Raw genomic sequence first — 21,637 nt, 5'->3', positions numbered from 1 at the left:
GTAAACCTCATTTGAACGCACTGGGATTCCCAAGGAAGCCTGCATACAAGCAGACTGCAGCGCTATGAAATCTTGTATTTAATTACCAGCTGAGCAATACGCCTCCCTTAAGGGCGCAGCGAACTACCCAACTACCACAGAGTGCAACGTAGCTTCCCACATGCCTTTCAACGCCAGAACTACAGCCCCCACAACCCCTTGCGCCAGCGTGGAACGCTTCGGGAGGCCGGGGTCCTCCGGTCCCATTGGCTTTCCCTTCGCGGCTGCCCGTGGTCCCGCCTGCTTCCCTTGCCCTTCGCGTCCTCTCCGATACAGCTTCTAGCCCGGGAAGCCTTGCCCCGAAATAAGCAAAATCACGCCGCTACCGTGAAAAGCCCCTTACTCACCTCTGTGGGTGTATATATGTATATACGCAAACTTCCCTGGTCAGGCACTTTCGTCGTGTGCCTGCAGGAGCCCCGCTGGCGCATGCGCACCGGGTGGCGATGTCGTGACCGGAAGGGGCCGGCCTTGCAAGGCCCCCCCTTGTCATTGGCAGCCAGGGCGAAGGCGCCGGGGCGATGTCTTGCTGCGGGAGCGGCGCCGTGGGCGCGAGAGGCCTCGGCCGCCTCCTCCTGCTCCGTGAGTGAGGGGCTGCCGGCGGGGGGGGGGCAGGCCGGTGGAGGCGGGGCCAACGGGAGGGGGGTCTCGTCACGTGACGCTGAACTACTCCCCCCCCCTAAAATTTAACCCTTCTCTCTGCCCTTTTCGGGGGGGGTTCCCTCTATTTCTCTCTCCCCCCCCCCTTTCTGTTCTGAAATGGAATTAAAGGTAGGGGAAGCAGGTATGGTTATTGCACATTCGGGGAATTTGCAACCATACAAATAATAATAATAATTTATACCCCGCCCCCATCATTAAAAACTTCCCTAAACAGGGCTGCCTTCAGATGAGTTAAGAGCTGTCCTTGACCACAAATAAAACATGTAGGGCTGCATATGCCAGAATGGTGCATGCTATAGTTAGCTCCCACTTGGGCTACTGCAATGCGCTCCATGTGGGGCTACCTTTGAAGGTAACCCAGAAACTACAACTAATCCAGAATGCGGCAGCTAGACTGGTGACTGGGAGCGGCTGCTGAGACCACATAACACCGGTCTTGAAAGGCCTACATTGGCTCCCAGTACGTTTCCCAGCACAATTCAGATTGTTGGTGTTGACCTTTCAAGCCCTAAATGGCCTCGGTCCAGTATACCTGAAGGAGCGTCTCCACCTCCATCGTTCTGGCGGTTCCCGCTCTGTGAGAAGCCAAGTTACAGGGAACCAGGCAGAGGGCCTTCTTGGTAGTGGCACCCATCCTGTGGAACACCCTCCCACCAAATGCCAAAGAGAGAAACCTGATGTTTGTGACATTTTAATGCATTTTTAATCTTTGTTGGAAGCCGCCCAGTGTGGCTGGGGAAACCCAGCCAGATGGGTAGGGTACAAATAATAATTTATAATTAGTAGTATTATATGAATTCAATAAATGCTAATAATGATAATGTGGGGGTTTTTGGGTGAGCAAGAACCACAGTTAGTTAAGTATTTTTTATGGATTTACTTGATTTAGTGGGTGGCTGCTGCCTCCCCTCTTGGCTACACCCATGTCTGCATATCAGAGCCACAGCTCAGGACCACAATACCCCAAGGACCACCTCTTTCCATATCAACCTACCCGGATCCTGAGATCATCTTCTGAGGCCCTCCTTCGTTTGCCTCCTCCTTGAGAGGTCTGGAGGGTGGCAACACGAGAACAGGGCCTTTTCTGCAGTGGCTCCCCATCTCTCCCCAGGGAAGTTCGCCTGGCACCTTCGTTGTACACCTTTTTAACCAGGCCTTGGGTGATACAATTGACATCCTATGCCCTTTTTAAAACGTGGCTCTTTTTGATGTGTGTGTTATTGGGTTATTGGGGTGTGTGTGTATTGATCTTTTTTGTGAACCGCCCTGAGACCTCTGGGTATAGGGCGGTATATAAATTCAATAATCAATCAATCATATAAATTCAATCAATCAATAAGCAAGCTATGGTGTGTGTGGTAGCCAGGGTTTTTTCCCCCAGAGGGGCATCCTTTAGGCTCCCAGCCTCTGTGTGTATGCAAATACACATGGGTATTTGTGCCAAACTGAGTCTTTGACCTGGGTGGATTAAAGCCTAGTTATGTGTGTTTATACTTCCGCTGGTGCAGAAGTTCAGCCGTTTGGTCGCTCACTGGGGAAAGATGGTTTTGAGCATCTTGCACCCATCCTGGTCCGACTGTGCTGGCTTCCACTTAGCTTCCGGGCCCAATTCAAAGTGCTGGTTTAGACCTAGAAAGCCTTAAATGGCTCAGGACCACAGTACCTCAAGGACAGCCTCTCCCCATATGAACTGACCTGGATCCTGTGATCATCCTCGGAGGTCTTTCTTCATTTGCCTCTTCCGCAGGAGGTCTGGAGGGCGGCGACATGAGAAGGCGACCTTTCCAGGTTCCCTCCCTGTTTGTGGAAGGCTCTCCCCAGGGAGGCTTGCCTGGTGCCATCATGACATTTAGGTTCTATCGATCTCAAAAAAACCCCACTAGTTTCTGGCTTGGGCTGGGCTCATTTTGCCTGGGAATTTTAGTTCCAGTGGCGTAGCTAGGCGTGAGCCCCAGATCTTTTTTTTTTTTTTTTGCTTCACCCCAGATCTCTGCCTTCTTCCCACCTTGTAAGAATTATTGTTATTAAACCTTTTTGCTTCCATAGTCACTGGGCATGATGCAAAGCATCGTGGCACCTGCCATCTTAAGTTGATCTGAGCCCTAAAATTTTATCTGCAGATTTAAAATACGTACTTAGGAAGATGGGACACGGGTGGCACTGTGGGGTTAAATCACAAAGTCTAGGGCTTGCCGATCAGAAGGTTGGCGGTTCGAATCCCCGCAACGGGGTGCGCTCCCATTGCTCAGTCCCTGCTCCTGCCAACCTAGCAGTTTGAAAGCACGTCAAAGTACAAGTAGATAAATAGGTAGCACTCTGGCGGGAAGGTAAACGGCGTTTCCGTGCGCTGCTCTGGTTCGCCAGAAGCGGCTTAGACATGCTGGCCACATGTACGCTGTACGCTGGCTCCCTCGGCCAGTAAAGTGAGATGAGCGCCGCAACCCCAGAGTCGTCCGCGACTGGACCTAATGGTCAGGGGTCCCTTTACCTTACTTAGGAAAATAGGAAGCTGCCTTATATCGAGTCATACCCTAGATCCATCTACCTTAGTGTTTTCTACACTAAGGCTCTCCGGGTTTTCAGAAGGGGCTTTCCAAGTCCAAAGATGCTTCAGAGGAGGGGGAGGGGCTTGAACCTGCAACCTTTGCCATGCAAAAATGTGCTCTGCCTATGAGTTTCAGCCCTTCGCTGTAACACAGCTGGTTAACTTCAAATGTATGCAAGCACGTGTTTGTGGCAAGCTTGTACCGCAAAATCTTCTACTCCCGTTGGGTTGTTTTGTTTGTTGCCTGGGCACTCATTGGTGCAGATCTTAATTCCCCAGACCACACACTCAGTGCTACTTCGGAATTAAAAATACAGTAGTTAAACACTTTGCTGCTCCTTGAGATGTATTCCCCCTCTTCCATTAAACTAAAAGCAAACAACCAAAAATCCCAGGTAAAATAAAAACCACAGGTCATGTGAGGTTTGGTGCATAGTTTAATTCTTACTAGAGGAAAGGCACCTCATCTCAACCATAATTGCTTTTTATGGCTTTATAGCTATAGTTTAACAATGAGAAAACCAAGAGTACACATTTGCAGTGGAACAATATCATGAAAGTTGAGTGGCGCCTTTCTGCATGCTCTCATGTTTTCTTTTGTTCCTGGATATATTCCTGGGTGCTGTTCACATTTTCCTGGATAAAGAGTGTAGAATTTTTAAAAAGGTGTCTGTGTTTTGCACGTTTCCTTGTTCTCTCTCTCTCTCCTCCCCCCCCCCCCTTTTGGAGTTTCATGAGACACCATCAGTTTTTCTCTTTTGATTGCATCCTTTGCTGTTCCTGCATGAGCAGAATGGACTTTTGCTTGTGAAACGGGACCTCACCTCCCTTTTCTTTTCTTGCATGTACATGGAATCTGCTGGGGCGGAGGGATTTAGGGACCCTCTGGAGCAGATTTGAGGGGTGCACGGGGTTGAGCGTGGTGCAGAAGGGAGGATGATAAAATCCCATTGGCCAAGGGAACATTCACTCACGCAGCATTGGATTCCACCCAGTTTATATGCATCTATCTAGTTTGACTGACATGAGTTTTTACTGAGTTCATAGTAAACAGCTGTAACTTGTGGTTGCAGCCCAAAAAACCCCTCCCCCCCAGCCTCCTGGCATGTGCAGGGGTTGAACACTGCAGACATGTATCTGCTTAAACTAGAGCACAATGAACAATGCTGGTTTATAGCAATTGCTACAGTAATTAGTTTTGTGAGTCTCAGAACTTGTTTGGTGAAGTTAATATTTCAGGATGATGAGTGTATAGCGCCCACCCATTCTGGAGTTCATTGGGACTAGAATACTTGGCTTTAAGCCCATTGATTAAATTGTGCCATCTTAAAACTAAAGCATTTCAGCTTTATTAGATTGTTGATCAGCCTAATTAGAGCTAATTGGAGCTTCAAGGGCTCTGAGCCATCCCTAACTGCTTTTTGAATGACAGGTACTTGCACTTGTGCAAAAGGAAGCGCATGGTTTCGAATGCTGCCCCTTACACAATTTTAGATTTCATTCTCTTGCTGTTGAAAATCCAAATTTGACAGGGCAGGGGGAGGGGGGGAGAGAAGCATTTGATTTGATGTGTTAGAACACAAATTATTATTGGGGCCTGAATGAAGTTTATGATTTCTTCCTTATACTGCAAATGTTAGGGTCCAGTTAAAATGTAATTGCTAGAACCTATCCTCTGAGGTTAAAATGTGATTGCGAGAACCTGTCCTAAGAACAAGGCAGAACTATTTGCAAAACGGCTTTGAAGCAGCACCCAGCAGGATTGAAAGTCTCCACTCATCAGTTGATAAGCGGAGACTTCAGTCCTGCTCCCTGCCATGATCTCAGCAGGATTCAATCCCGCACTGATGAGCATGGGTCAAATACTGCTGCTTTTGCTGCACGTGTCAATTCCATGTGGGGAACTGACACAATCAGCCAATGCAGAATTGAACCCCAACCATCAGCTGATGTCACCCATCATTCAGAGTGATGTCAGCTAATTGGCAGATGGACATGGTTTTGGAAAAATAGCATCGTGCTCTGAAAGTTACTTAGGTAATTGCTTTTGAAAGCTCCTATTCTTTCAATAAAATTGTTTGAGTTAATATTAAAGGTGCAATGATCTGCTTTCTTTTTTCATTTTAAAAAGCATGGACATGGCTCTCCTGCAATTTGTCAAAAAAAGTATGTTAAAGTTTAATTTTCTGAGCTGCGCATTTATCCTGTGTTCACAAAATAAGGTGATCGAGCTTTTTCTGTATTTTTTTCCCCTAGTGCAGAAAAATGGGGTACGACATTGTTCCTATTTGGCCACACGAAAGAATCTCTACATCACTAAAGACACAAAGGTTGTTTGTCAGGGTTTTACCGGCAAACAGGTACGTGTTTGGCTGTACCTTTTCTCACACTGTTAAAGAGTGGTTTTCAAACTGGGTTTGAGGAGCCCTGGGGTTCCTTCGGTGAACTTTGCAATGGTCCATTAGTAAGATTTGGGATGGCAGACCAGCTTCCTTGAAAGACAGCTTGCTGCTGCTGTTCGTCTTCCCCTGTAATGCACAGCTGGGATGAAATTTCTGGTGTATTCTAGGACATGTTCCCAGCTTGTACAGAGCACTGGCTGCAAATGGCATATTGTGGCATTTTGTGAATGTGCAGTTGTGCTGGCTGTTAAAGAGGAGATCTCAGTCACTTTGCCCGTCCCCAGACTTTTTAGATCTCCTTGGCAGTGAAGCCAAGGTTTGACTTCATGAGTTCTCTGAATCCAGGATTGTGGTTAAGGTCTCTCCTGAATCACAATCGGTAGCCAATGTTTGTTCGATGGCTTCAGGTCTTGTTTAAGAAGGAGACACCTTAATCACGATCCTAGGTTCAGAAGACGTGCTAAGTCAATCCTTGATGTCCCGCACTGACCCATACACCCCCCTCCCAGCCTGGCGTCAAAATTGGGTGGTGCAACACCTCCTCTCACCTACTCAGAAGAAGGAGAAGCATTCAGCAGAGCCTGCATAAAGGCTGCAAGCTCTTCTCCAGGAGCCAGCATAGTTTTGCAGTCACATTTAGCCATGTGACGTATGAACCATACCAGTGCTGCCCCATAGGCCTAACCACTTACCTGCACTCGATAAGAACTGGGCACTCCATAAGACGTTTGGGGGCACCAGGTCTTCTGATACACACATGGATTTGTTGTTAAGAATGCTGATGTTTGTAGGGATCCCTGGAGGTAGAATAACATGAACATCATAAGAGGCCTGCTGGCTTACAGCGAAGGACCGCAGTAGCTAACTAGATGCTCCTGAGATCTTCCGAGTTTGAAGGCAGCATCGCTCCCTTTTTGCCCAACGTGGGGCTCAAACCCACGGTTCTAATAACTAAGAGTTTCCTGCTCTAGTGACTGAGCTAGTGGGTTGGGAGAAGACTTAGTCCAACTAATAGAGAGCCCAAGGTCATAGATGGTTAATTTTATGTGTTGCAATTAGAACTGGTCGACAGATCTAGTTCTGAAACCATTTTTCAAGTTGTAAAAGTCAGTACAAACTAGAGGAAACACATGTTTTGTTTTCCTGCATACAGTTTGTATCTGCCCATACCGCAAATGGTGTCTTCTCTATTTATAGCTTCTCATGCCACACTTAATGTTTGGAATGCTGATCCATCATGGGTCACAGAAATGAAGCTGTGCCTTAGTTCTAGAAAGCAGTAGGGCATATTCCTTGTCTGTTAACTTGTGGATTTTTCTGCTTTCGACTTTTCAGTTTTTAAGGAAAGCAGCAGAATTGACTTGGGAGTATTTGGTTTAGTCCAGGAATGAGGAGCTTGTGGTTTTGCAGTTATCATTGGGCTTCCATTAATCCCAGCCAGCATAATGGTCAGAAGTCATGGAATTGCAGTCCAAAAACATCTGGAGGGACACAGGTTCCTTACCCCTAGTTTAGTCCAAGACCCAGACTGACTGTACAGAATTTACTGTTTAGAACAATTGAATATCTCTGTTTGGACTGTGCCACTTAATATTGCAGGTTTGAGATGGCACATTTACATGCTTCCCAGGCTTGATAAAAATAGCCAAGCATTTATTCCTCTGCACTTAGAAATCTAGCACCTCATGCTAGCAGAGTATGCTTGATTTTTTTAAAAAAATGGATCATGGTTACTGGCTCTCATGCAGCTCCCATTTCTTTCACTGGCCTTGTGCAGGAGAAGTCAAATGGTCAAAGGCCTGGAAACGATTCCTTATGAGGAACGGCTAAGGGAGCTGGGCATGTTTAGCCTGGAGAAGAGGAGGTTAAGGGGTGATATGATAGCCATGTTCAAATATATAAAAGGATGTCACATAGAGGAGGGAGAAAGGTTGTTTTCTGCTGCTCCAGAGAAGCGGACACAGAGCAATGGTTCCAAACTACTGTACAAGAAAGAAGATTCCACCTAAACATTAGGAAGAACTTCCTGATAGTAAGAGCTGTTCGACAGTGGAATTTGCTGCCAAGGAGTGTGGTGGAGTCTCCTTCTTTGGAGGTCTTTAAGCAGAGGCTTGACAACCATATGTCAGGAGTGCTCTGATGGTGTTTCCTGCTTGGCAGGGGGTTGGACTCGATGGCCCTTGTGGTCTCTTCCATCTCTATGATTCTATGATTCTAAGTCTAGCTTTGGATCACTTTTGTCCTCCTATCTTAACCTAGTTTTTGTTATGTTTGATTTTCTCTTGCAGGGTACCTTTCACAGTCAACAGGCATTGGAATATGGCACCAATCTAGTAGGAGGGATTTCTCCTGGCAAAGGGGGCAAAACTCACCTGGGGCTTCCGGTCTTTAACTCCGTGAGGGAGGTAATAATATATTGCTATATGAGAACTCATCTGACATCTTGGTTACATCCAGACTAGATCATCTAAATGTTTCACCAAATATCTGAGCAGCAGAAAGCAAATTTCTGCTTCTGATGATGAGAATATTCTTTTGGCGTACCAAACAATTTGAAAGATCGATGATTTCTTCTTCTTTTTTAAAATGTAATTGTATCTTAGGCTAAAGAGAAAACGGGTGCTTCTGCCTCTGCAATATATGTGCCGCCACCATTTGCCGCCGCCGCCATCAATGAAGCCATTGACGCAGAAATCCCCCTTGTTGTGTGCATTACAGAAGGTATTCCCCAGCAGGACATGGTGCGTGTCAAACACAGATTGCTTCGTCAGGACAAGACTCGGCTCGTTGGCCCAAATTGCCCAGGAGTGATCAACGTAAGGGCTCAAGCGAAGTTAAAACTAGCAGAGATCTTCTTAAGAGAGTAGAAGCCTATATATTTTGGCTAAAGGCAAGCGTGCCGCCTGATTAAAATGCTTGCCTGTCTTGTAGGCACCATCCTCGTATTCTCCCAGTATTGCTTGACTCCACTTCCCAGCTTCCCTGACCATTTTTAAAAATATATATGTATATAATTTTTATTAAATTTTCTGTTTTACAATTTACAGTACTCATTTTTGCATCCTTGAGATATCAATGACTTCCCTTCTCTTTCCATGGTTCATTTTGCGTATCATAAATCCCTGCGTATTTTACAAAAACTGAACAATTCAGTATTCCATTAATACATCCATCAAACCTTATTTACACTGTTGAATTTATCTTAACGCTGCCAACGTTTTCAGGTGTGCACAATTCCCCCCCCCCCCCATATATTCAATAAACGTTTTCCAATCTTCTCTAAACGTATATTCTTGTTCTCTAATTCTATGCAGTGGTAGCTCGGGTTACGAACTTAATTCGTTCCAGAGGTCTGTTCTTAACCCGAAACCGTTCTTAACCTGAGGCGCGCTTTCACTAATGGAGCCTCCCACTGCCACCACCGCGCAATTTCTGTTCTCATTATCTATGATAAGCAAAACGAACCATGGAAGGAGAAGAAAGGAAGTCATTGATATTTTAAGGATGTTAAAATGGGCATTTTAGTATAACAAAAAATTATATAGAAAAGATGGGTGGGGTACAAGTAATAAAATTACTACTACTACTACTATAATGAAAAACCATCCTTTTCCAAACTTCGTTTTGGGGACCCCTGGAGCTTATTAATAGCGAGAAGATCAGCTTTCTTGCACCGTCCTTTGCATGCTGCAGCTGATCTTCCTGGAGCCATGGGGACAGTGTGCTCTGTTCATGCAAGGTGTAGCGAACACTCCATAAGGATTGACTGCATATCCTCTTCCATCAGCATCTGGAGGGCACCAGGGTGGCTACCTCTGCCCTGGAACATGCCCCGCAAATCTGTGCAGAGGACTTGCAGCAAATTCAGAGGTCGCTTTGGGCAGGCTTGACACACTGGGAAGGAATCTTATAGAGGAAGGTTGCAGTTGTGACATTGGATAAGTGTATGAAATGATGCCGATCATGTTCGTTTTGTTTTTAGCCTGGAGAATGTAAAATTGGTATCATGCCTGGCCACATTCACAAGAAAGGAAGAATTGGTAAGATCTCAAAAGAATTTTCTGGTGTGTTTTTGAAAAATAATAATAACAACAATAACAAAAACCTGCAGTTGTATTCACTCTAATACAATAGGATGTGCATTTGGCTTAACACCCTAGTCTTCAAGATATTAGTCAATGTTGACGATGTCTACATACATACGCACCACCTTTTGATTTGGCAGGTCCTGTAAAGGAACTATAAGAGAGGCAGGTTTGAAGCAGCAGAGCTTGCTTCAGGGACAAATTCAAATAAAACACGTGTGCCATCTTATCATATTAGCTAGGGCCAAGTGCTCCCATGCAGAACCAAAGTCTTCGGAGGGGGAAATTGGAATGGCAGTCTTCTGAGTAAGGCCCAACTGAGTCCAGTCTTGAAATATCCAACCAAGTCTGCCCTTAGTTTGCAGCCTGTGTTTAGTGTGAACCCATGCCATGACATATTCACGCTTCAAAAGAGAGATAACCCCCAGGTTGGCTTGAGTGCTCTCTCCCCAACCTAAGGACTGGATTTTAGATTCCTCAAGTGGTGGTGCACTGTTATTTTCGCACATGCAGCTAAGGCAGACACTTCATATAGAAATGATTTGCCGTATGGGTGAGCATTACTGTATATCGAAACTCAAACGCCATGCTCTTTTAAATGGGCAGTTTGAAAGTCGACTGCTGTCCTCTTTTAAGTTTCAAACAGTGGTTGATAACACAACGGGCTTTGCTGAGTTCTTGTGGGGTTTGATTTCTTCAATGTTACAATCAGGACACCCTCCCGCACACTCTACACTTTTGAATAAGTAAACTCCAGACAACGGGAAATCTTTGCGAAGCTGCCCTTGGTGTGGGTTTGTTTCATTGGGGCTTATTCTTCAGGGGCTGCTGGTATAATGCTCCTACACTGCTCTTACGTTGCATTGTGTGGCTCAGGAATCTCTAGTGTAACTTAACTTACATGATCTTCAACTTATGGCAAGGATACTTTTTGAATGTTACGTGCTGATCATGAAATTAGAACTTACAAGGTTCAAAGGTCAGCTTGTTACGTAAGTTGCTATATGTAAATTTGTATAGCTATATCTATCTATATATCTTTTTTCTTTCTTTTCTCCTTTCCAAACCCCTCAGGTATTGTGTCGAGATCGGGCACTCTGACATACGAAGCTGTTCATCAGACAACTCAAGTTGGACTGGGACAATCCTTCTGTGTTGGTGGGTTTGAGAGAGGCTCAGTCAGTGTGTAAGAAAATACATATGATCTTAGAAACCACTTAAGAAATGCTAACTCACATCCCACTTTGCATTGAATGTGCGTTTTGCAGTAGTGCTAAACCAAAATGCCTCCCATGGCAGCCTGTGGACAGGGTGGGGACACACAACTGGGGAGGGGCAGTCTGATGACTGGGGCTGCAAGTAGGTGGATTATATGGACGAAAGTTCAATTTTGCAAGTGAGAGTGAAAGATCAGTCTCTCTTAGAAGAGGAGATAGTGAATCCCCACTCTTTTATCCAGTATCTCTTTTGGCATCCCTTTGGTTCTACTCTGGTTGAATTCCAGCAGGGCTTCCAGTTCAGGCTGTAGTTTGCACATGTCTCCCAAACTGGTGTTATTGTGCAAATAAAAAGAAAGAGTTGCCTTCGGAAATTCATTTTCTAATTTACATTCGGCGTGTTGATTGAAAAGAGGCAGAAAAGGAAGCAGGAATTCTCTCTCACTTGACTTAAAAAATTCTGGCAGTTTACCTCTGGAACAGTTAACTGAGTCTGACATTTTGAGTTCTGCTCTGGTAAATGTGCCCAGCACAAGAGAATTTCAACACCAGGGTGAGAATCCAGAAGAGGAGGATTTCATAAGTTCCCAAAGGTTTTATCTTATTTTAACAGCTACAAATGAAGGTGGGGACTTAAGCCAAGTCTTAGAGCATTCCTCCTTCAAAGTTGTAGCCTGCTGAAGGATTGCCATGGTAGCCTTAGGCCTTGGGTACCACTTCCTGTGCTAAAAGGGGGTATTTGTGCTAAATATGTAATGTAAAGGAAAGGAATGATGCTTCAATCTTCTTTTAACTTAATCTGAGGGCTGTATTCTTCACACTTTTTGCTGGAAACAGATTGTGATTTTACATCATTTTGGTAATTCTGCATCTACCATAACTGAATATATGGGGTTGTGCCCAACTAACTTCTGTGCAAAGTTGACCCATCAAAATTAATTGACTAAAGCAAATAATGTACTTTAATTTCAGAGTATGAGTAACATTGGCTACCATACAAAATGTTTCCCTCAGCTTTTTTGGTTGGTGCTTGCAGCCATATTTTCCAACCTGTGGGGCGGCATCCAACAAAGTAGTTGCACTTGCACAAGGTTTTCCATTTTCACAATGGAACTTTCCCTCTCCTCTCCCTGGGCACCTTCTTCACCTTCCCCAAATCTGCTTCCAACCCCTGGAACAGGGGAAGGGAACAAAGTGGGAAGGGAAGTTCCTATACAGAGGCAAAGATCCTTGCTCTGGCAGGACTACTTCATTGGAGAATGCTCTGTATCACAAGGTACAAGTTAGGAACTGGCTTAAAGATCTATGAAAAGGCAACTTAAAATCTCTGCATGTAAAGGTTGTGTTTTATCCCTTTGGAAGCGTAGATATTTACATGTAAAAGGCCCCAAATTCAATCTGCAAGATCCCTTCTTAAAGGTTTGCAAGTCATAGAGTTAAGAATGACTTCTCTTGAGAACCTGTCAACATAGATGGTTTCAAGGCAGCTGCTTATATTTTATAACTCACTTTTTATTAGCTATATACCAACTTTTTGTTGTCCTTTTCTGAAACCAGAAATATTGGTAGGGGCAGAGCTGAACGACCCGATTGCTAGCTATTTAATAGCTGAAATGACGCTCCAAGACTGTTTGTTATCCTTAACTGAAAGTGGGCAACTCAAGTTGGTGGTCCTGAAAGTTCTGCAGCCCCTGTTAGTCGAATAGGTCTCTGGAAGAAATGTGCTGCTCTTAATAGGACTCTTTGAAACCTTTCAGGCATCGGAGGAGACCCATTCAATGGAACAAATTTTATTGACTGCCTGGATGTCTTCCTGAAGGATCCGCACACCGAAGGAATTATACTGATAGGCGAGATTGGCGGAAACGCAGAAGAGGATGCCGCTCAGTTCCTTAGGGAAAACAATTCTGTAAGCTTAAATGTTTTGAGAGAGTGTCTCCTGTGCACATTCTGCTTATTGAAGAAGGAGGAGGGATAACTGTTTTAAAAGTTCATCTGTTTGTATTCCACTCTTTTAAAGTCAATGGGTTGGGTCGAAAGGGTCCCCTTGGAAGGAATTTACACCCCTCACTAGCATGTTGCACGAGGAAGATGAAGGTAAATCCCAAAGATGTACTTATGTGACCTCCTAAGTATAAGAACTGAGGTTGCTTCTAGATGGCATATATGTTGGAACATTCATCCTGATTCCTTTGCATAAAATTTGCAGAGAGGTTATGCGATGTCACACTTCGCAGTGCATTTTCCTGTCCCTTTCCTTACTGCCAAAACACCAAAAGCCCAGTCCAAAGTGGGTTTGCTGCACACAAGCACCAAATCAACTATAACTCTGCAACCTGAATTTGCCACTGTGCAGTTGTATCCCACCAACAAAAGAGCTGCCATCCAGAAGCATCCCAAATCCCTCTTCATCACTCAAACGAAAGTTGTCTATAGCACAATTAAGTACACCAAGCCCAGCAGAGAGATTAATCAATAACCTTTTGAAAGCCTGGCATTTGCAGGGTAAAAGCATTTAGTGGTTATTACATGCGGCTACATATTTGCTAGCTCCTCACCGTTCCCTGTTAAACATGATGGAAATAACGATGTAGACTATCTCACCAAATGGAAATAAATTTAACCTGCAGGCTCATTTCTGGTGGTACCATTTTGCAGCAAATACTGCAGTTCCCCAAATTGCCTACACAGGCAAATGGGCAATGAGTGAGTGAAATTTGCTCATACAACCACAAACTTGGGAATGGTTCACAGAATTGAGAGTTGTGTATGTGGATTACTTATTTGTGACATACAAGGTGGTAATCAGAAGCTAATCGGCATGACATGTGTGGGGACGCGGGTGGTGCTGTGCTCTAAACCACTGAGCCTAGGGCTTGCCGATCGGAAGGTCGGCAGTTCGAATCCCTTCAACGGGGTGAGCTCCTGTTGCTTGGTCCCAGCTCCTGCCAACCTAGCAGTTTGAAAGCATGTCAAAGTGCAAGTAGATAAATACAGTGGTATCTCGGGTTAAGAACTTAATTCGTTCTGGAGGTCTGTTCTTAACCTGAAACTGTTCATAACCTGAAGCACCACTTTAGCTAATGGGGCTTCCTGCTGCCACTGCGTGGCCGCTGCACAATTTCTGTTCTCATCCTGAAGCAAAGTTCTTAACCCGAGGTAATATTTCTGGGTTAGCGGAGTCTGTAACCTGAAGCGTATGTAACCTGAAGCATATGTAACCCGAGGTACCACTGTAGGTACCACTCCGGCAGGAAGGTAAACGGTGTTTCTGTGCGCTGCTCTGGTTCGCCAGAAGTGGCTTAGTCATGCTGGCCACATGACCCGGAAAAACTGCGGACAAACGTCAGCTCCCTCGGGCAGTAAAACAGGATGAGCGCTGCAACCTCAGAGTCATTTGCAATTGGACTTAACTGTCAGGGGTCCTTTACCTTTTTTTAACATATGTGTATTTTAATTTCAGTGGCTCTACAATGAGTAGGACTTGGTTGAATATCACCCACAGTGTTGCATGAATTGTTTTAGGGGCAGCTTTAAGGCATTCAGAATCCGTGTTTGTCCCATAAGGAAAATGTAATACCTGACCCAGATGTGGTTTTTTTGCACACAGTCACATTTTACTTGGAAGTGATTTCCCATGTTCATGGAATATGTTGGCAGGAAGCTGTGGTCAGGTCCAGAGGTGGCGAGAGTTGCATGATTGTTTCTCTGGAAACTCTTGGGCGGATCATATTGAGGTTTCTTGAATAACTGGACCAGTCCCAGGAGCTTCTTCAAGGCCACAAAACATGGCTAGATTTGGATTTTGGTTTCTTGAGTCAGCCTTTGCACATCATTCGTCACTCAAAAGCTTTTATGGCCCAGCTACTACACATCTACAGTGGTACCTCTGGTTAAGAACTTAAACGTTCTGGAGTTCCATTCTTAAACTGAGGTAAAGTGCTAATGGGGCCTCCCGCTGCCGTTGCACTGCTGCCACGCAATTTCTGTTCTCATCCTGAAGCAAAGTACTTGACCCGAGGTACTATTTCTGGGTTAGTGGAGTCTGTAACCCGAGGTACCACTGTACTTCAATTTTACACTTTGGCTTGCAAAACAATTAGCAAACAGACCAAAGATGAAATTGCAACTGTGATCATCATCACCTCTCCCTCAAAGTGGGCTTTTTCTTGGTATATCTACCGCAGGAGCTGGCTTCTAAAATCAAAACTACTTAAATATTTCCTTAATGGACTATACATGAGCTATACAAGCTTGATCCTTACGGGAATTTTGTTGCACTCACTTCCCTCCTTTTCTCTGCCCAGAACTCTCAGGTCGTTTCCTTATCTCTGCCCCTAATCCTCAGGCTGGTGCTTCAGTTTGGATGTCTTTTTCTTGTCCAGCAATAACTGTGCTCACTGGGGTAGTTGTAACTCTGCTTTCTCTCTCTCGCCCCTCTATTAAATGATTCCTCTTTTGTCACAGGGTCCAGACGCCAAGCCAGTCGTCTCGTTTATAGCTGGAGTCACCGCACCTCCAGGCAGAAGGATGGGCCACGCGGGGGCTATCATTGCCGGTGGGAAAGGTGGAGCAAAAGAGAAAATTGCTGCCCTACAGAATGCTGGCGTCGTCGTCAGTATGTCTCCTGCTCAGCTGGGCTCTACTATATACAAGGTTAGTTCAGCAGCCATTTAGAAGTTCAAGGACACAGTGCTGCTCCTCTGCAACTTGATGGCAATGGAGCTTGCCAAGATGTTGCCAGAAACATTGGGCACTGTGAAATATGTTCTGCTTCATTCCTATGAACAAGATTTTTGTTGGGTTGGGTTTCTTTCAATGCAACAGGTGTGGTAAAAGTTTGCAGTTTTAGGTTGTTGGAGATGAACAAGGGATACTTGGGTTCAGGTTCCCACTTGGCCACTAGGGCTGGGCAATCTGGTTTTCAACATCATGATATATCACCATCATCATGTATGTCAAGTATGAATGTTAGGCCCAAAGGAAGATGGAGAATTGATATGCTGGCAGGCGAAGCGGGAAACTGGTTTTATCAAGGAAAAATGTATAACACTGTCCAAAAGAACATTGGTTTTGCTTAATGAAAGCAAAAACCCTCTGATGCGAAATTCCCCTGATAAAAACAGGACGGAACTGGCGATGAACAACAGTAATAAATATTCTCAGAAAAGAGCAAAGACAAGGAGGAACTGGCGGTGGGCCATGGACAGATGAATAAAGGCCTAAAACACGTTGTATGTATTTCTGAGGTACAACAGCAAAGGTGGCGTGGTGGTCCAGAAGGAGAACAGGATGGCAGAAACTCAGTCATTCTAAAAGCCAGCCCATAGATGTCAAGAGCGAAGAGGACTATAAAAAGTGTACTCTGTTTAACCTCAGTGTGGTAACTTGGTTCTTTTGAAATCTGGAGAGACAAGTGATATCTCGTATGCTATAGGACTTTCAATAAGACAGGTTGGAGACCAGATCTGGGTTTACACACCTTTCATGTAACATTCATATAGTCAAGTATACATTAATAAATTGGTACCAAGAGGTTCAAACACTCACACATTCACTCAAATATTCACACAAGGCCCTTCACGTGGGTTGATCAAGCCTCATGTAAGAGCTGTGGGTGTCTGGTTGTAGAGCTGGTCCTGGCGACGCTGAGGGTAAGCAGAGTGCCCTTTTTATTTTTTTATTACTGCTGTTCATCACCAGTTCCATCCTGTTTTTATCAGGAGATTTTTGCTTTCATTAAGCAAAACCAATGTTCTTTTGGACACAGTTATACACTTTTCCTTGATAAAACCAGTTTCTCGCTTCGCCTGCCAGCATATCGTGCCTTGTGGATTCTCCATCATCTTTTGAGCCTAACATTCATACTTGACATATACCGATATATACCGATATCTCACTGTGTCTGATACAAGGATGGAGCTGGCTTCACGGCTTTTCCCGCATCATGATTTTTGCCGGCGCCTGCTCTTGTTAATCGCTGGCCCCTACAGGAGGTGGGAGAGAGCTGAGCCGGCAGAGTTTTCCCCTTGCAATGTGGGTTAGGAAAAATAGCGAAAGTCATAGTTGGGACATCGAAGATTGCAGTCAGTTTGCCAAAAGTTGCCACGGACCCTCAGAGTCTAAAGGTGTCCGTTGAGCTGCCTGCAGCGAAGCGACCTGGCCTCTCTGTGACAACAGAGCATGTTCCTAGTGTTCTCCAGCTACGTCACTGCAAGCCCATTGTGAGCCTGAGAACAGGCCAGCCAATGTCATCGAGAAGAGAGGGGAGCCAGAGAGGGCCCAGGGTATGGAAGAGATTGCAGATAAGTTGGTAAACTTACAGAAAGGATAGTTTGGCAAATGCTTGTCCCAACTCTAATGAAATCTTGTCTCTGTCTTTATCCCTCAAGGAGTTTGAGAAGAGGAAAATGCTGTGAGAAGAGGAGGAGGAGGGGATCCGTCCGAACATGCCACTGCAGAAATACCACCTCCCCCTGTGCTGCTCCCCTGCTGATTTTTCTTTTCTCGAATATAATTGAGAACGGTCTTCTGAATTCAGCTTTAAAGCCATCAGGTTTCATTTCAGTGGCTCCTTTGTCCAGACATAATTGTACATCATAGCAAACGAATAAATCTACCACTAAATGTGATTATTTGAAATCCTGGAGCTTGGTAGCTTTTTCTTACAACTTTCTTCAAATCACTTTATTAAAACTCTTTAACTATCTGGAAGCTTTAAGAATGGATATACTTTAAAGTAAAACTGCTTTTTGTTTCTGCTATGGGCTTTTCGGCTTTTATTTTTGATGGACAATTGTCCTTGACATAGAAATTGGTGCCAAATCCTATTAGTCTAGTACATCAGGCAGAACTTAGTGGCGTGAAAACGAATTATTAAGCTTTGCTGAGTCCGTAGAGTCTTTAGGTCCAGCACTGGTGGCAATCACAGGTATCTTCAGGAGGGAACTGTAATGTATGCAGCTTTCACAAAACAGCGAATTTATTCACCAGCAGTGCAGTGAGGTCTGAAGACTCAGTTGGAAGTAGTAGAGTGGTCTTCGCCAACCTGATGCCCTCCAGATATTTTGGACTGCAGCTGCTATTAATCCTAGCCTCCATTGGCCTTGTTGTAATCAACTCCAGCACTTCATGGGCATGCTGGCTAGGACAGGTGGGAGTTATAGTCCAGTGTACCTGTAGGGTGCCAGGTTGGCAGAGGCTGTAAGTGGTGCCTGAGGCCAGCTGTGTCTCTTTCACACTGTGTCCAGATGTTTTATCTGAATGCCAAGCCCTGCCCATATTGTACAGGTAGGTGGGGCTGTAGCTTTTAGATCACCTTGCATAGATGGAAATGATTTAAAACACACTCCAAAGTGCATGCAGAGAGAGCAAAGAGGAGTGTTCTCCCTGGATGTTTTAAATTGTTTCATTGATCAGCAAATGCTTTAGCAAAAGGCATACTGGGTCTGTCCCACGGCAAGTGACCTTAAGCCATCTGAGTTGCATTCTGGGAGGGGCAAGGTGATGGTGAGGTTGGTGCGGTGCAAGGATGCCAGCGGAGCCAATCCTGGCAACACGTTTACACCGCACCAACCTCACCACCGCTTCCCCCTCTCCATGCTAGTATGCAGCAGTGACTCAGCCACAGAACCCCCATACTTGCTATAGGGAATTTGCTGCAGCCATGACAAATCTGATATTTTCCCTGTCCGCTTCTTGAAAACAAGCCCCTGTCCATTGGATGATGGCAGGTCCTTGATTTTTACTAAACGGATCTCATATTATTTCTAAAGCATGTAATAAGGAGTTCTGTGTATAGTTGCTCAGAAGCAATTGCTGCTGTTGGTATCCTCCAGAATGTATTTTCTCCTAAGCTGGTTCCAACAGGCATGCCAACTTCATATATAAATCCTGCTTCAGAAAAAGTCCTTTCATAGCCCTTGTGTTTTTCATTTTTTTTTTTAGGTTCAGTCCCCAGTTTGCTTTTGTCTCTCTGCTGCTTTCTCTTTAATTGCAAACTGCTTGTGCAATTATCTGTGTGGGCTATCAACAACACGGACTTCAGTTGCAAAATGTCTGAGCGAAACAACACATTTCCCCATTTATAAAAAAGCCTGATTTTCTTCTACTTTTTACTATTAGTATTTTCACCTTGGAAGTTTTTATGGTTCCAAAGAGCCACACAGCAAATTCTGAAGCCCATGAGGTGTTTAACCTTCCTGGCCATCAGTCTGCGAAATGGGAGGGAGTTTCAGCTAATCAAAGGCACGAAGTATCGAGACCCCCCCAATGGGCATGTCTAAAGGTGGTTCTTTTCCATCGCAACCGTAGTTATCCCAAGAGAAGCTATATTTATACCTCTTTGTACAATGCTGGCCTAATACTTCTCTTGCTCTTACTTGTGTTGTACCCTAGCTTTTTCTGTGCAGCCGCTAATGAGTTACTGCAGCTTTTCAAAAAGAGAGAGAGAGAGATCTACGGGAATATATTTTCTGCAAATAATTACCAATGAGTCTCTGCTGACAAGTTTTGCTACTTATAGGCATACATAAAATGTTACGCTCGTAAATGAGCTTTACAAGCTATAGCGGAATTTGATGGTGTTTCGGTTTGCTTTCATTATGAACAGAAATAAAATCAAGTAACGCAAAACGGAGCTGGTTGCTTGTGTAGATTGGGGTACCTTTAAAAAGAAAGCTAATCTGTAAAGAAGGACCTTTGGGAAAGGGGGAAGCTGGGATGGGGGGAGAGAAAACCTGTGGATATGATTTGCAAAATGTCGATGTTGCTCGTTTTTATCAAACATACCCCAGAGTGCTTTCTGTATACAAATTGAGACCAATTCCCAACTTCTGCCTGCCTTTCGTGGGAAAACTAAAACAACAAATTCTGAGCCCATCTCAAAGTGCCAGTGTCATTCCTAATTAAAAAAGTGTGGCAGGCTCTGGTGTTTCAATGCTGAGGGACTTGCACTCTGTGCAGACTCAGAGACTGTGTGCCCCCTGAGCAAACCATGCCAGCATAGAATTTGGTATTACTGAAAATTACAGCATGCAAGATTTCTGGGGTTTTTTATTGGGGGGGATGCTACTAGGAGTCAAGGCTGTGATGGAAGTATGTGGGTGCAATCCAGCGCAGAGAACCAGCTCCAAAAGTCCTGTTGGAACAAGCTAGAATGCTTAAGGGTGTCGCTTGTGAATAGCCATTGAAATCAATGGACAAACGGCTTAACATCATTAAATTTCTGAGTATAATCATGTTGGATATCACCTCTCTAACAATCCAACCCATCATGTGTGTGTTTTTTTTTAAAAAAGCAAAAATTATTTTGGGGGAGTAGGGTCCTAATTGGAGTTTGCTCACCTGCTTTTGAGTTCAACGGCAGCTGCTGACTCTAGCGACACTTAACTAGAAACAACATAAGGAGCTGCATCTGAGCCAGTGGTCCATCTAGCGCAATATTTCATGCACTGATTGGTGCTCCAGGTTTTCAGATGGGAAACAGCTCTGGTTCTACCTGGAGATCATAGAATTGTAGAGTTTGAAGGAACCACAAGGATCATCTAGTCCAACCTCCTGCAATACAGGAATCTTTTGCCCAATGTGGGGCTCAAACTCATGACCCTGAGATTAATAGTCTCATGCTCTACAGACTGAGCTATCCCTGCATTCAGCACACCCCTTCCCCCAGGAGCAGCTGTATGCAGGTATATACTTCCCATTCTGCAGGTTAGGGTTGCCATGTGTCCTCCTTTACAGAGAACTATTGTCTGTTTGAAGGGATGTCATAGGAACCTGTCATACACTGAGTCAGACTGTTGATCCCTCTAGCCTGTATTGTCTACCCTGAATGGCAGCAGCTCTCCATTTCAGATATCCCCAGCCTTTTGCAGAAGATGCCTGAAGATTGACATTGGCATCTTTTGCATGTGGAGAAGGTGCTCTGCTGCTGAGCTTTGCCCTGTTCCAAAGTCTTGTTCTCTTTTCTGCCCACACCAACCAACATGGAGCTCAAAGCCAGGGGTGTGATGTTATTAGCACGATACTGTGACCACCACCATTGGTCTCTGGAAGTCTTATTTCCTGCTCTCAACTGCTAGGCAACACAGAAGAAGGGGAATCCATATGGTTCTGCCCATAGTTACTGAATTGTAGAGTTGGAAAAGATCCTGAGACTCATCCACATGCTGCAACACAGGAATCACAATTAAGAATCCCTGGCAGGTGGCCATCTAACCTGTGCTTAAAAACCTCCAATGAAGGAGAGCCCACCACTTTCCGAGGTCATCTCAAACTGTTCCTCAACCCTTGGCAGGTTACCCAACGTCGTATCCAGTGTTGCTCTTCCACTTCCATAGCAGACTTCCACTTGCACAATGGAACTTCCTCTTCAGTACAGCTCCTTTTTCTCCCCCTGTGTGCCCTGGAAATCGGCTCCAGAGGCTTGGAGGATACTCCAGGGCAGTTTTTGAGAGTGAGCACAAAGGAGAAGTCCTGTTGCATGAGCAGAACACCCATGTGCACAACATTGGATACAGCCCACATTGCCTGTGTGCTGTAGAGACGGGCATTTAAATTGTGCAGCAAGATACCATTGCATGGAGCTTGCTTGGATAAAACAAGGAGCCAACTATTTTATTTATTGCATTCATATCCCATCTTTTCCTCCAAGGAGCTCAAGGTAGCTCACATGGTTCTCCCCTC

General features: G+C 44.8%; 1 protein-coding gene across 2 annotated transcripts; it reads left to right on the top strand.

The window, feature by feature from the left end:
- The first annotated feature begins 466 nt into the window (after positions 1–466).
- SUCLG1 (succinate-CoA ligase GDP/ADP-forming subunit alpha) lies at positions 467–19,407 on the top strand. Of its 2 annotated transcripts, none has more exons than XM_081925240.1 (9): positions 467–621; positions 5,509–5,607; positions 7,938–8,054; positions 8,253–8,465; positions 9,632–9,689; positions 10,809–10,892; positions 12,709–12,860; positions 15,419–15,607; positions 17,344–19,407. In XM_081925240.1, the coding sequence occupies exons 1-9, from the start codon at positions 469–471 to the stop codon at positions 17,368–17,370; spliced, it is 1,092 nt and encodes a 363-aa protein (XP_081781366.1). In that variant the 5' UTR covers positions 467–468; the 3' UTR covers positions 17,371–19,407. The 2 variants fall into 2 exon arrangements, with proteins under 2 accessions (XP_081781366.1, XP_081781367.1); XM_081925241.1 differs by having other exon boundaries at positions 485–621; positions 5,504–5,607.
- Positions 19,408–21,637: the final 2,230 nt, after the last annotated feature.

Source organism: Podarcis melisellensis (assembly GCF_964234715.1).
Source record: "Podarcis melisellensis genome assembly, chromosome: 9".
Lineage (NCBI taxonomy): Eukaryota > Metazoa > Chordata > Lepidosauria > Squamata > Lacertidae > Podarcis > Podarcis melisellensis.
The sequence above is the reverse complement of the archived record's forward strand: the minus strand, read 5'-3'. Positions and strand labels throughout refer to the sequence as shown.